Below are 16,646 nucleotides of genomic sequence, written 5' to 3' on the forward strand. Positions count from 1 at the left end.
GGGGGGGAATGTTGGGTACAAAGTTATCCATGTATGACTTTGTAAATGGTTTGACTTTTATAAACCCACTTGCATGTGGTAAAGTAGCCTTGTGACATGAGAGAGAGATAGATAGATAGATAGATAGATAGATAGATAGAGAGAGAGAGAGAGAGAGATGTAAACACCTCTATATAAGGTGGGTTCATACCACTTATAGAGGTGTGCTTGAGAGATGTAACATTGAGAGTGTTAATGTGTGTTAATTATGTAGATTTAGATCTAGATCCTTTTTGTAACACCTTTCATAATCAAATGCATCTCTTAAACACCCAAATCATTGTGTTCTTTGTGTGTTCTTTAATTCTGCATGCCAAATCAATGCTCATAATTCACATCAAAAATCCCTGGGGGATTCCTTAGGATCCTGAACCACCTAGGAAAGATCACTATTGATCTTCTTGAATGTTCTGCTACAAGAAAATTGGTTGTTAAAAATGTTAACTAAATGTGCAAACGAAGTAATAGAGTAGGGAGGAACATTTAATAGCCATTTCAAGGTTGATCCTGTGAGGGTTGAACCAAAACACTTGCATGGGAAAGCTTCCTTCAAATGTGTGGGAGTGGGGATGATCTCCATTCTTTCCATGTATTATACCACATGTTTTTCAGGATTCGTAGTCCCATCATAAGGCTTCATGTTGGGAGTTTGGAAGCGCTTTGGGACTTCGGTGTCGGCAACCGCAGGAGTGAATCTTGTGATCTTGTGGCTTGTTGGGAAGCTTCTGGTATAGGCTGGACTACTCTGTGTATGCTTGAGATCATCTGTCTTAGCATTTGAAGTTCTTTGGCCATGATCGGGCTCATTCCTGCATCAACATTCATAGAGTTAGTAGTAAAAGTGTTATTATTCACGAAATTACCAGGATCCTTGTTATTGGGAGTAACGAAGGTTTCTCCGGGATCCTAGATTGTATGAGCTTGCTCTTTTGGAGTTGCACCCCAATCGAGAGCAGAGGCCGATGTTGAGGATCCTATCATGTGGCAGTTTCTTAAGGCCATTTCATAAAAGTGCATTGCAAATAGGCTTAAACTCATTAATTCTCCATGTTGAAATGTTTCAACACCTTGTCCAAGTAGGTACTTTGACTAATTCATATTAGTCTTTTAATCCTATTTCTCAATATCCTTATCCCCAGAATGTAAGCAGCTTCTCCGAGGTCCTTCATAGCGAAACACTTCCCAATCCAGGACTTAACCTCCTGCAAGGTTGGAACGTCGTTTCCTATGAGAAGTATGTCATCTACATACAACACCAGAAAGCTAACTATACTCCCACTAGCATTAACATATACGCATGACTCATCCTCGCTTCTTGAGAAACCAAACTCTTTGACCTTCTCATCGAAACAAAGATTTCATCTGTGAGACGCTTGCTTCAATCCATAAATGGATTTCTCAAGCTTACACCCTCTATTAGGGTACTTCTCATTTACAAAACCCTCTGTCTGACTCATGTAAACATCCTCAACCAACTTCCCATCGAGGAAAGCGGTTTAACATCCATCTGCCATATGTCATAATCATGAAACGCAACTATGGATAGCATAACCCTTATAGACTTAATCTTCGCTACTGGTGAGAAGGTCTCGTCATAGTCAACTTCAGGAGTTTGAGTAAAGCCCTTTGCAACCAATCGCGCCTTATATGTGTGTACTTTCCCATCCATGTCGGTCTTTTTCTTCAAGATCCATTTGCACCCTACCATCTTACGACCTTGTACATGTTGGGTTTTGAGCATTCTAACACTCCTATGGTGTATATACAACCCTATAAACCTTGGATCTATGTTTTCTCTATTATACATGCAAATATTAACTATTCCAAGGTTTCATCCTAACTAGCATATTATGAAGCACCTATACTACAAAGTTCTAGTTAGATGACATACCTTTTGATGTAGCTTGATGTCTTCAAGCTTTAAGAGCTTAGCCCCAATAGTGTGGAAGCCTCAAATGGAATCACAAATCACCAAAACACCTTGGAAGAACTTGAGAGAATATGTATGCACACTAAAATCGGCCCACTCTTATTTTCACACACTTGTGCCAATTTTGTGAGCCAAGGACCCCTTTATATATTATGGAGGATTAGGGTTACATCCATGTAAACCCTAATACCCATGACCTTTCATTTACATAGGATCCATGGGTTAAAAGCTCCATGGACCATCCATGAAAGCTTAGCCCAACCTAAATGAACTTGGCCCATTCCATATATATAAGAGTCCATATTTAATTAGTTCTTTTTGATCACTTAATTAATTCTAAATTAATTCCTGATCAATACTAATTAAATAATATGATTCCATATTAATATATTAGAACTTATAATATATTAATATAAATCATAAATATACTATTCTCAAAAGACTATCCATATAAATTGTGTCGGTGAAGTGCAACCCAAATGGACCATGCCGGGTCGGGTCAAGTACATACCAAATATAGTTATGGACTTAGACATTAATCCAACAGTACTTTGTCAACCAAGTTCCAAACTTGATTGTCATACATGGACTGAATCTCGCTGTCCATCGCCTCTTTCCACTTTGTAGACTCTTGGCCTGCCATGGCTTCCTTGTAGTTATTAGGTTCATCCAAATTTATCAATGTACTATCACTGATAAACGTATCACCTTCAGTTGTTATATGATAACCATATAGCACAGGTGGAACGCTAAATCTACTGGAACATGTTAGAGGTAAGGATTCGTCAACTGGTTCAACAGGAGTTTCCTCATCACATGATTCTTGAATATCTTCAAGATCAATTTGCCTCCCACTGTCCTCTTGGCTTATGATCTCTCTCTCTCGCGAAAGACTCCTCTCCTTGCAACGAAGACAACATTGTCACTTGGTCTGTAGAAGAGATATCCAAACGACTTTTGTGGGTAGCCGATGAAAATACATCGCTCGCTACAAGGTTCGATCTTTTAGTGAGTCTCTGGTCTTACGAAAGCCTCGCAACCCCAAACCTTGATATGTTCTAACGAGGGAACCTTCCTTGTCCACATCTCGTGAGGTGTTTTGGTAACCTTCTTAGTTGGGACTAAATTAAGGATATGGGTGGCAGTCTCTAAGGCATACCCCCAGAATGCGATAGGTAACGAAGCTCGACTCATCATGGAACGAAGCATGTCCAACAAGGTTTGATTGCGCCTCTCAGCTACACCATTCAGCTGCAGTGTCTTAGGCGGCGTCAATTGTGAAACAATTCCACATTCCTTAAGATAGTCGTGGAACTCGATACTAAGATACTCACCACCTCGATCGGATCGGAGCATCTTTATCTTCATGCCCAATTGATTCTCCACTTCTTGCTTAAACTCTTTGAACTTTTCAAAAGTTTATGACTTATGCTTGATGAAGTAGATATACCCATATCTTCTATAATCATCGGTAAAAGTCACATAGAAGCGGTTTGCATCCCTTGTGGTGGATCTAAAGGGCCCACGCACATTGGTGTGTATGAGATCCAATAAACCCTCACCCCTATCACAAGTTCCAGTGAAGGGTGACCTACTCATCTTTCCAAGTAAAAAAGATTCGCACACGTCATCGGACCTGAGGTCAATGATTCCAACACTCCATCTTTGTGGAGTTGGGCTATGCGCTTCTTGTTAACATGTCCAAGACGAAAATGCCATAAGCATGCCTTGTCCAAACCATTGGACGAATCAATATTCAATACATTATTTCCTAGGTTGTCTACAACCATCATAGTTTCATATATACCATTACAAGGAAATGCTTCAAAATAAAACTTATCATTATAGAAAGCATTTATAGAACCAATTTCATTATTAAACGAAAATCTAAAACCTTGTTTATACAAACCATGAAAAGAAATAATGTTTCTCGCCAAATCCGACGTGTAGCAACAATTATTCAACTCTAAACCTAACCCACTACTAAGCATTAAAGAATAAACTCCAATCTTGGTGACAGGCGACGCTTTCCTATTCCCCATGATCAAGTTCATCTTCCCATGCTCCACATCCCTACTTCTTCTTAGACCCTGCAAATCAGAACAAATGTGAAAACTGTTGGATTAGGTGTCTAAGCCCATAACTATAATTGGTATGTACTTGACCCGAGAGTAGCATGGTCCATTTGGGTTGCATATCACAAGGACAATTTGATAGGATGGACTTTTGAGAAGATGTTATTTATGATTTATTAATATATTATAAGTTCTAATATATTAATATGAAATCATATTATTTAATTAGTATTGATCAAGAATTAATTTGGAATTAATCTTGTGATCAAAAGAGACTAATTAAGTATATGGGGATTGATTTGGTAAATCATTCATTCTTATGGTGTGGGTCAATGATCCATGATTCCTTAGGTTGGGCTAAATGTGACATCCCCATTTTCACGGCCAGAAAAGACCGATTTTGTTTATGCTTTATAAAAATCAGAGTACCTCTTTTAATAAAAATGTTGCGGAATTTGTTCCCAGTAAAACATGATAAATAAGTTATCAAAGCATTTCCGAAGAAAAGTATTTTTATTCATTTTAAAACATTTGGGATGTCATCGTCAATACAGAAACATAAGCATAAACAGAACTTACATTCATTATCACTAGTGATTTATATCTCCTTAATCTCTCAGTGTAATGTGACTTCATATCAACACCTGTGATATAAATAAACTGAGTGGGTCAGGTTGGGAAACCTGGTGAGTACATAGGGTTTTCAACCCACAATAAATAAGTTTATTAACTTTATCAAACCAAACAAACTCGATTACCCGTTCCCGTTATCCTCACTTTACGTCCCTAAAACATCTAACACAAGGGACCTAGTCTAAGGACTTTCATCGGGGTGACAACACATGCTTCGGGGGTTCCTCAGCAATTCATGTCAAATAAGGCAACCATGCGGGGGATGGAGTACTGCTGGTGAGCACACAATTCAAATAAACACCTATAGGTTGCGAGCCTGCTAGCGTTCCACTGGACTCTCTTGAATAGTCCGTGGTCGTCATCTATACTCCGCTAGATGACTGGATCATCAATAACATCTATATCGAGGCCTCTCATTATTTTATTTTGTCACACAACAACTATTACATCTACCCATGTTTTACCCAACACATTTTGTAGATATAAAATACATATACAGTTTAAATCATTTAAAACATGTATAAAATCGTTCATCCAGCATAGATAGCAAGTATACATATAATATGCACACGTAGCACGTAATTTATATAAAATACTTCATATCTATGTGTAAGATGAAAGTGACTATGCACTCACTTGAAAAGGCGGTGATTCTGAACTCAGACAGCGCTTCGCTTCTTAAAAATAATTTCCTTCGACGAAACCTAGTATTATTACCACTAGAGTTTAGTATATTATTCGTCAAGACTAATTAATAGTCTAGCTATTATTACTATTATATAAGCGTTAAAAAAATACTTATATAACTCATAATAATAGCCCAAGTACTTATTATAAGTTCCTAATAACGTTACTATAATTAAATAAAAGCTATATTAAAAATAGCGTAGGCGTAGCTCACTTACAGCGGGTTTTATAGAAAACCAGGCTTTGCTTGGAGCAGCGTTCCCGAGCCGAAAAGCTCTTCTTCTCGGAGCCGTCGAGCACTCCGGGGCTTCCGCCTCGTGCTAGGGAGGTTCCCTAGGCTTTTCGGGGGGTTTCGGGGCTAGAGAGAGGTTCTAGAGAGAGAGTAAAGAGAAGAAAGAATGGGAAAGGTGTGAATAAAATGAGGGTGGAAGAGGTTCTATTTATAGGGTGAAAAATGGCTGAACTTGGTGCCACATGTCACCATCTAGTGGCAAGACTTGGGGAGAAAGCAATGGCCAAGATTGTGCCACATCACCCATTTTCGCACAACACACTTCCGACTTCTAAAATCTGTAACTTTCACATACGAGCTCCGTTTTTGACGTTCTTTATATCCACGCGTAGGTAAAAATAAGATCTACAACTTTCATTTTGACTCCGTCGGCTAATTCTCGACCGATCTTAAATTTAACAGCACGAGGAGATTATACTGTTAAATGTCCGCATAAAATTCATAACTTCTACATACGGACTCTGTTTTCGTCTGTCTTTTTACCGTTGAGTTCCTATTAATGAGATCTTCAATTCTCATTTAGGTCGCGTAGGCCAAAAACCGCTTGAACTAAAATTCGAGTTTCGGGCCGTGCACTGCTATGCCAAATCTTAGAAAATTCATAACTTCCTCATACGAAGTCAAATTTGGGCGTTCGTTTTTTGTATGTTCTCGGTTTAATGTATACTACAACTTTTGTTTATATTTATAAGGCTAAAAATTCCTCCATCGTAAATTCACTATTTACGTCTCCCGGTGTCGTGCCGGTTTTGCCGTAAAACTTCGACGGACCATAACTTCTTCGTTATAACTCGGATTTCAATGTTATTTATATGTACGGAACCCTTGAAACGTATTCTACAAATTGGTTAAGATTATTTATTCTAAATAATCTTTTGTCAAAAAGTCATTTTCGACCCCTATTATCTCTAAATTGACTAGCCCGGATCTACGGGCGTTACACTAAACCCATGTGAAAACCCATGGATGATCCATGGAGGTTTAAACCCATGGAGCCTAAGGAATATGGAAGGTCATTCCCATTAGGGTTTACATGGTGTTACCCTAATCTTGCCACACTATATAAGAAGCCCCTTAGCATCTAAAATTGGCTACTAGATACACTAGTGTTCTTGGAGAGCATGGAGCTGATTTTGGTGAAAGTATATTATCTCAAAGTCACCCTTTGTCCAAAGGTGTGTTGTGATTCCATTTGAGGCATTCACACTATTGGTGCAAAATTCTTAAAGGCCAAAACTACAAGCTACAACAAAGAGGTAACTCTATGACTCAATTCTATGTTGTTTATATTAATTATATGCTAGTTGTAGGCTTAAAGCTTTGGAAACAATATTTCATGTATAATTAGAGAAAACATAGATCCAAAGCTTTTAGGGTTGTATGTGCACCATAGGATGTTGTAGTATACTAAAACCCAACAAAAACCACATCATGTATCAAGGACCCAAGAACTAGCATGCGATGAGTTGTGAGATTGAATAGTGTAAATACCTACGAAGGTGGGCTATATCTTCCTATCCTTGATGTCCTACAAGTACTTAGGGCAGCTTCGTTTCCAATGCCCTTTATCGTGACAGTAGAAGCACTCTGCATCCTTTGGATTAGAAGAAGGAGCAGCAGAACCACCTTTGGTCCCACTAGAAGAGGATCCATCATGAGACTTTCCCTTGTGGCTCTTAGAAGGAGCCTTCCTCTTCTTTCCTTTCCCTTTTCCAATTGCCAAGACAGGGGCAGCAGTAGTAGGAGTGGGTGCAACAGATTTGCCTATTAAACTACTTTTAGCAGTTCTTAGTAGGCCTTGAAGCTTACTTAGAGTGACTTCCTCCTTGTTCATATGATAAGTCATTCTGAACTGATCATAACAAGGAGGCAAGGAGTGTAGGATAATATCAATATCCAACTCTTCATCAAATTTGACATTCAACTTTAGCAAGCGGTCCACATACATTTGCATCCTTTGCAAGTGGGTCGTAATGGACTCTCCATCCTTCATTTTTGTTGTTATCATGGAGGCAATGATCTCATACCTTTCTTGTCGAGCACTTTGATGGTACCTTTCCATCAAGTCTTGGTGCATCTCGAAAGGATAAAAGTCCTCGTAGGACTTTTGAAGCTCAGGATTCATAGTGGCTAGCATGATACACAACACTTTTTTCACGTCTTTATCATGAGCACTAAACTCAACTATTTGTTCAGGAGTGGCAGTAGATTCATCAATTTCCTTCAGCTCTTTGTCGAGGACATACTCCTTTTCCTCGTATCGATTGGCCATGCGAATGTTTCGAATCTAGTCATTGAAATTCGACCCATAAAAATGACCCTCCCACATAAGTTCATGAGGGAGAAAGAGCCAGAAGAGTTTGAGTTTGAAGCGTTGTTCGAGGTAGACATCTGAAAAAGAAGAACAAGTTTTATTAGATAGAAAATCCTTAATATAATACCCAAATGAAATATCAAGGTTAGGACCCAAACACAATAATTCACAATTCAGAAAAGGGATGTCGTAATCTAATTGCAAATTATTTGAAGGGAGGTAAATGACGATTTACCAATTTCACCACCCAAAAACAAAATTTGAAAGAATTAAGTTTTATGAAATTCCTAGTTCTTTGAGATTCGTTGAACTTTTCAATGGCATGTTTAATCACGATTATTCCCTTCAAGTTTGTGACTGGGATATCGAGGATCACAAACAAGGTGTGAATAACCATGCAAATATGCGTAGTACTCTCGATGTCATTTACCACCTAATCAACGTGCCGGTTAGCCACACACGCTCCATTGATCTATGATAATTCTCGAGCTACCCTTTGCAACCCTTGTTAGTCCAAATTAGTGTGTCGGTTAACCACACACGCTCCACTAACGACTTGGCATTGTCCAAAGTGCAAGGAATAGCACCATTTTCACATTTTTTCCTAGAGTAACTAAGATTGGGAATTTATGAAAAAATTTAGTTACTTTATAAGATCATTATACTTATTAATGAGGAATTAGTTTGTCCTATCCTACCCATTCGGCTAACGACCCTCCACCAATCAAGGAAGCGGTGGGTGAGAGTGGACACCCATTCAACCACCATTTTATAGGCAGATTCCTTATACCCCCCTTATAGATCGGCTTCGTGAATGAGGCCTACTAACGGTAAGACTGACTCGTCCTATACATATATATATATATATATATATATATATATATATATAATATTAATCCTTTAATATTATAATAGTATAAGGGTTGAATTTTTAAACTTTTAAAACTCTAAGGTTTAGAATTTAAATATTTCAAAATTAGAACTTTTAATTAATAATTTAAATTCCAAAACTTGAGGGCAAATTTTGAAACTTTTCAAAACCTTTTAGATCAAATTTGAAAACAATTAAATAATCATATAATTAATCTTTATCACAAAATTTGACCTAATCTAATTTCATATGGAAAGATAATTTAAATCAATTCTACAAATAATTAATTTATCATATAATCAAGTAATTATCTTAAATTGACAATTATCTTTCAATTGGATGAGGATAATCATTACCTTATCATAAAAATCGAATTTTACCAATCAAAACAGTTTATGGTAATGATCCTAATCCAATTTTGGTCAAATCCCGAAAAATCTACCAACAGACGAGCCGACTCGCCGAGTCAGGCAATGTACTCGTCGAGTCCTACTATGGACTCGTCGGGTTCATCAGACATATTGCAGATTTCGACAATTTTCAGCTTTGAACAAATAACCAATGCATCAAATAACAGAAAAAACAGCCTAGGCTCTGATACCACTTATGGGTTTTGAGCATTACATCAATCCTATGGTGCACATGCAACCCTAATTCCTTGGATCTAGGTTTTTCTCAAGTTATCATGCAATATTAACTATCCAAAACATGAACCCTAACTAGCATACAATTTTCTAGATCTATAACATAAATAAAAGATTAGATGAATACCTTTTGTAGTAGCTAGTAATCCTTGGCCTTAAAGAGCTTAGTACCTCAAATGTGATAACTCTAATAAGTCACAAACACCAAAAGCAATTTGGAAGAATATGAGAGAGGTTGGAAGGTACTCAAAATCGGCTAGGGTTCTCCTTGGAATCAAGTGGCCAAAATTTGGAGTCATAGGGGTTCTTTATATAGCTGAGCTGCTAGGGTTTCAATCAAAACCCTAATCTGACTGCTTAAGCCTTAAGCAGTCCAGTAGACCCTTCCAGAAGGCCCCATATGGACGAATTCTTCTATGGGCTTCCATAGAATCCGTCCATCCCTTCTATTGGGAGTCCACAACTCATCCTGCAATTAACAGTTAATTACAATATCAGTCCCCTTAATCTAATCGGTCTCTTTTGATCATAAAATTAATTCCAAATTAATTTTTAATCAATACTAATTAAATAATATGATTTCTCAATTAATATATTATTAATATAATATATTAATAAATCACAATTAACCTCTTTTCTCATAATTCATCCAGTCAAGTTGCTATGGTGAAGGCAACCCAAAAGGACCATGCTACTATCGGGTTAAGTACATACCAATTATAATTATGGTCTTAGACACCTAATCCAACAAGAATCATGTCATTCAAGTTATCTAATTGCAAAATCCGTAATTGTTTTGTAAATTGGACCAAATAACAAACATTAAATTAATTTCTATTAAATGAATTTAGTGTAAATCTTATTCACATATTCTTACGCTCCCGAGCTTGTGAGGAGTATTGAATGTTGTTGGGAATATTCACACAAAGTTTAATGTATTCTTTCAACCTAACTCTAAGAGCTTACTTAGATTAGATTGGTAAGGTTAGGATTAATCAAAGAGCTTATTTTGGTTAATCAATACGGTGAATGGGAAATGTTAGAGCTTGTTAGCATTTCTAAGTACCAACTTAGATAGAATTGAACAAATATCATTTCATCATTGGAATCACATTGCAAATTTGTCCTGCATGGAGTTGGAGTACATATAAATCTTGAATTTATTTTATTTAAACAATCGTTTACTTATTACTACAATCTTTTGTTTAAATCAGTGCATATAAACCCCCCTCTTTCGTGACCACATTTGTACCTTACGCAAAAAGGTATAAACATTTGTTTCGTGTCTCTATGGATCGACCCTGCTTACCTTGTATTACATTTTTAGTGCAAAGTAGTAGTGTTTTTGGAGTCATTTTGTACCCCATTATTTGTTGGGTTTGACACGCCTAACAGAAATTAGTACAGGAGGATCCCGAAATCCTTGTGTAGCGACCGAAGAAGCGTTTTTCTTTGGTGTCTCAGAAGTTTTCTTAGGAGCTCCATATGGGGGTGGAGAAAGGTTTTTAGAGGAAATGAGAGGAATGGAGGAAGAGGATAAGTTCGGTTAGGTAGACATGATTCTCGAACGATTGTGAACTAAGGCCCTACGGTGGGCGCCAAATTGTTTTGGTTAAAATTCGATCAAGTGTAATTCGACCAAATTGTATCAGAGGTTGTGTAACATTCAGAATGCAGGTATTTACCCTTTAACCCTTGGAATATAAATTATTTTGAAAAGGAGGTTCCTATGTACGTTGGGTGTACATATGAGTACGCTTAGCGAACTAGGGTGGTTTGGACGCGGTCATGCACCACGTACGCGGGGCGTACGTGGCTTAATACAAAAACCCTAATTTTAGGGCATAAACCCTATTTAACCACTCTTATGTCATTTGGACCTAACCCTAAACAGCATCCACTGCCTCTTATCGTCCCTAAACCCTAGTTTGCAAGTGAGTGTGATCCTTGAGCTTAAAAAGGGATTTTGGTGGTCATTGTAGTGTGTTTGCAAGAAAGACAAGGTAGTGATCAAGTCTTGGACGTGGTTGAGCTTCTAGATCCTATATCCACTTCATTTTGGGGAACTTTTGGAGGTAAAAAGTTCAGACTTTGCTTATCTTTTTGCTAGTTTGATTTAGGGTTTGGTAATAAGTCCATTTTTGGTCCATGGATCCTCTCTTGTGAGTTTGAGCAACTCCAGAGGTTAGAAATGTTAGATTTGAGTTCCTTTGGCATGTTAAAAGCATAAAAATGCTAACTTGATGGTTGTTATGGCACCATGCATTAGTTTAAGATCTTAAAGGGAGTCTTAATGGATAAAATAAGGTGTTGGGTTCCCATATGGCATGCAAAGGCATAAATTTGCCAACTTTATGCCCTAGGACCTTCACAATGACCAAGATCTGGAATTAGACGAAGTGGCTACATGATTAAGCACTTAATGGTTATATGTGCAAAAAATGCTTGTACGTTGGGCGTACTAGTTTGTACATTGCGCGTACCACCAAAGAACTTAGTACGCTAAATGTACGGATGTTGTACGTTGGGCGTACACTTCCAATGAGTTTTGGACTTTCGATGGGCTTTTGAGCCATTTAGGCCCTTCTTAACCTTGGGCCTGAATCTATTAGAGTATTTTGGGCTTTGAACTTGTTATTGGACCATAGGTGGCATGGTTGGGCCTGTTTGGCCTTGTGTCCCATTATTGTTCTTGGACCTTGGATGTTAGGCCCATTAATGAAGAAATGCTTTTGGGCCTTATTGGAGGAGTTTGGACTTAGGGTTTTGACCTATACATTGATTTTATGACTTAATTCTAATTAGGTTAACTTGTGTATATTCAGTGTGAGATTTTCGGACCGGTAGCCGAGCAATATTTTTATCAGCAGTCTGAGGTGTGTCTTCTCACTATATCAATGGATCGAAGGCACCAATGTCGGTCCATTATCTGATATGTGGATTGGTAGTAGTTATGCATTGATTGTATGAAGACCCCGGGGGTAGCCCATGACACTTGTGTGAAGACCATGGGGGTAGCCCATGACACTTGGATATCAGACCATGGGGGTAGTCCATGACATTCCAGGTAAAGACCATGAGGGTAGCCCATAGCAACTTTATGTATGTTGCATAGTATTCTGTGGTTGTATGTTATGTGAAAATTTGGGAACTCACTAAGCTCTTGCTTACGGTTTATTTGGGTGTTTTCAGGTACTTCCAGTACTAAGGGGACGGGTCCGAGTTGAAGATGCAGTATTCACTCTCCAACACTTTCCGCATTTATCTATTTTGATACTCTGATATTTGATACGATATGATGTAATGGATTTCTGGGAACAAATTATGATTCGATTTCTATTTTCAAAAATGAAAATTTTATCTGGTTTTTCGGGCTGTTACAGGTTGTGGTGTTAGTGTAATCTAAGTATAGAATAATGATCAAAGTGAGATAAGCGAGTTACAAGGAAATCCCTTGATCTTTTATAAGATCTCCGACATAAAACCACGGGAGGTGATAATGATCACCTGCCTTGTTGTGTTTTATCGATTTAAATCGAAGATTACAAAGATAATGAAGGTAATACAAGTACAAGTATCTTAATCCGGCTAATCGTGTGTGTAGTGTGTGATTTACAAGTGTTATTTATAGTCTAGACTGATAAACAAGAAGTTCGAGATTTCTGGGATCCTCATTGAACAAGTATTTGTACGTTGTTTGACTTGCTATTCTCGGGTCTTAAGTGTGGTTTAAGTAATTCTCCGTTGAGAATAAGTCTTGTGTTGAATAATTCTGCACATGTAATAAAAAAAAAGAATATAACTGTTATAAGTGTTAGGAAATATCAGTGATAATAATCATGATCTTGTGATATATTTAAGGATCACGATGTTTCAAAAATATTAAGGATCCTGAAAATGATTATGGAATCATGCCCCTGACAATATATATATATATATATATATATATATATATATATATATATATATATATATATATATATATATATATATATATATATATATACACATAAAAGGTTGGGCCCGATTAACAAAGAAGATGATAAAGAATAACAAGAACATCGATGAATAATACCTAAAATATTTTGATTTGTGAAACTGTTGTCTTCTATACCGCCCTCGGCAATCAACAAATCTAGAAGCATGAATCGAATAGAACTCTAATATCATATAAATTAATCATAATCTAATGATAATTGCTAGAATTTCATTAATATATTAAAACTTTTATATATATATATATATATATATATATATATATATATATATATATATATGACAACCCTAACTAAAAATGACTAATTAAAAACGTATCACAAAAAAAAAAAAGCAAAAAACATATTTTATTATGCTAACATATACCTGTCATGGTGTAAATGTTATATAAATACTTATTTGTTTTGGTTGTGTTCTTAAAAGTCGATCTACCTTCCTTCCTACCTCCTACCATCGAAGTAATCAATCGTAGTTTGATGTCGGTATAATTCAATTTTTTTTTAAATCTATAAATATTCCACCTTGTGCATATAAAGTTAAAAAAGAACTCAATTCAAAGACGATCTTCTCCTTTTCTCTCTCTAAAACAATCTCTCTCCGTCTCATGACCGACATTTGTCGTTAGAGCTTGACAATCGAGAGGCAGAGTTCATACACAGTCAAAGAACTCTTGGTGTGATCAGAATCAATTCTTCAATATTTTTTTTTATCAATATATTAGGTAAAGAAACTCAAACCCGAAAAGCTTTTTGCTTATCTACAAAAGGTGGTGCTGGTGGTCGTACGGAATCACCTGTAGCAATGGCGGCGATTCATTTTGTTTAGAGAGTATAAATCACCATTTCTGTTTTATTAAGTATTTCTTTGATAGTAACCCAGAAGAGGGTTTGTTGAAGATAGTGAAATCATCTGTTATTTCATGTGCTTTACAAAGGTGGCGAACTCGAGGGAATCCGGCGATTATGCTAACTTCGATCGTGACACAGACGACGGGGATGGAGGATCAGCTCCACAACCACCGCAATCTCCCCCACCGGATATGTTTTCTTCAGAGTATAGCATGTCGGGGGAGTTGTCTGCTATGGTGACTGCGTTGACTCATGTTGTTTCTGGACATGGATCCGGTGGTATCGGAGGAGCTAGTTCTTCACTGTCGTTTCCTGGTGGCGCCGGTGGGCATTACTCCATGGATTCACCTTCGTCGGCTTATTCGTCGTCGAGCTCTGGTTCGTTTGCTGGACAGAAAAGGGTTCGTGATCAAGAAGAAAGTGTAAATCAATTTCCAGAACAATTCGTTCAAAGATTTTATGGTGGGTATACAGATGTTCGAGGTGGCGAGTCATCATCTTCAAAGGGTTGGTTTCTTTTTTTGGCAATTTGTATATTATTTCGAAATATTATGTATTTTAAATGTGTTGAAATATATTCACACATGGGAATATAATTTATTTTAGAAATTTGAAGAATAATAAATTTTCGAATTGTAATTTAATTATATTATTTTTTAAAAAATGGAATGCTTCTGCAACAGTTAAAGAAGAAGTTACAACACCAACAACCACCGCCGTGGTCGCTTTAACTACAACTGCCGCCACCTCATCACAGCCTCCGGCGATGGAAATTAACCAGTACGAACAAACAGGGGAGAGGAGGCGGAAATACAGAGGAGTACGACAACGACCATGGGGGAAATGGGCAGCGGAGATACGAGACCCACATAAAGCAGCTAGGGTTTGGTTAGGTACATTTGACACGGCGGAGGCCGCCGCTAGAGCCTACGATGAAGCTGCTCTTAGATTCCGGGGAAACAGAGCAAAACTAAATTTTCCAGAAAACGTTAGATTATTACCACCACCACAAATCCTGCCAGCCACCCAACTCGCTATTTCAACTTCTCCGGCGGCCCAATTCACCATCCGGCAACCACCACCACTGCTGCAACCGCAACAATTTCAACCGCCGGGCACCACCGTGGCCAGGGATTACTGGCAATACTCCCAATTACTACAAAGCACTTCCAATTTCGGCCTGCAACAACCACGGAGTAATTTATTACCACAAATGTTTAGTGCATCAACAATGGCTTCTTTACATTCACAAACATCAAATTTATCGTCGTCTTCGTCTACCGAGAATTATCCCTTGTTTTTTCCAAACCAGCCATCTGGTTATTTGGATTTCCGGCAACCCGGCGGCCAAAATCAGGAGGATCAATCAGATTTTCCGGAAACACCGCCGTCGTGGCCTGGCCATGACCAATTCCCACCTCCACCTAATTGATTTATTTATTTCTTTGTAGCATGTTTGCAGTTTATACCTTCCTATAAATCCTGTCATATATCTTCTTCGTAAAAAATATTTGAGAAAAATATAGATAGTTATATCTTCTTCGAAAAAATATTTGAGAAAAATATAGATAGTTATAAATTTTGTCAAATGAAATGTTTTTACGATGGTATTAAGGATAATTGATTGAAAAGATTCGTACAACAGAGTTTTTATACATAATAATTTAATTTATGTTTTATATAATTATATAATATAATTTTTTATATATTATAAAAATTATTGCGTACAAATAAGCTTTCTAATTTGATGGATATGTTTAGTCCATAAAATATTGAAATTAATTATATACAATAGTTTTTTTTATAAACTATTTATATCTTGTATTGTATCACTATATAAATATAAATTGTTATATAGAAAAAAAGAATTATTGTATACAAATTAATTTCTATAAAATATACTTACACTTTTTATTTTATTTTATTTTATACAAAAGGAGTAGTTTTATACTTTTATTCCATTACATAATCATCTTTTTTGATTTATTTGTTTCAGTCGAGGTTTCTTTTGTTTTATTCTATGAAAATACATGTAAATCAAAATCAAGAATCTAGGGGATACAAAAAAAAGTTATGAATATTTATTTGGATTTTAGGTTGAGTTTGGTAAGGTCGATTTGATTTTTATCTGAAATATCCGAAATGTATAAAGCAACAGCATGGTTGTCTTCTTGTGTTCGATGGTTTCCGTGGCTTCCGTTTGGTATAAATCAATTGGGTTTGTTTTAATATTCGTTAATTATATGAGATGAGGATGATATATATACATCTTTATTATATAAAAGTAGTGGTTCTTGATGAGTTCTAAATACCTTGA

The 16,646-nt window shown here is 36.8% G+C and overlaps 1 protein-coding gene across 2 annotated transcripts; it reads left to right on the plus strand.

Moving 5' to 3' along the window:
- Positions 1-13,918: 13,918 nt before the first annotated feature.
- Positions 13,919-15,862, plus strand: LOC145132711 (uncharacterized). Of its 2 annotated transcripts, XM_079067613.1 has the most exons (3): positions 13,919-14,309; positions 14,416-14,836; positions 15,013-15,862. In XM_079067613.1, exons 2-3 carry the CDS (start codon positions 14,521-14,523, stop codon positions 15,759-15,761), a joined length of 1,065 nt encoding a protein of 354 aa, XP_078923739.1. In that variant the 5' UTR covers positions 13,919-14,309; positions 14,416-14,520; the 3' UTR covers positions 15,762-15,862. The 2 variants fall into 2 exon arrangements, with proteins under 2 accessions (XP_078923739.1, XP_078923734.1); XM_079067608.1 differs by having other exon boundaries at positions 13,919-14,836.
- Positions 15,863-16,646: the final 784 nt, after the last annotated feature.

This window comes from Lactuca virosa, chromosome 1, assembly GCF_052849685.1.
Source record: "Lactuca virosa cultivar CGN04683 chromosome 1, Lactuca_virosa_CGN04683_v6, whole genome shotgun sequence".
Classification (NCBI taxonomy): domain Eukaryota; kingdom Viridiplantae; phylum Streptophyta; class Magnoliopsida; order Asterales; family Asteraceae; genus Lactuca; species Lactuca virosa.

Coding starts and splice junctions, on each gene's coding strand:
- LOC145132711 (XM_079067608.1), top strand. CDS start 14,401: ATGTGCTTTACAAAGGTGGCGAACTCGAGGGAATCCGGCGATTATGCT. Junction 14,837..15,012: donor CGAGTCATCATCTTCAAAGG/GTTGGTTTCTTT, acceptor CTTCTGCAACAG/TTAAAGAAGAAGTTACAACA.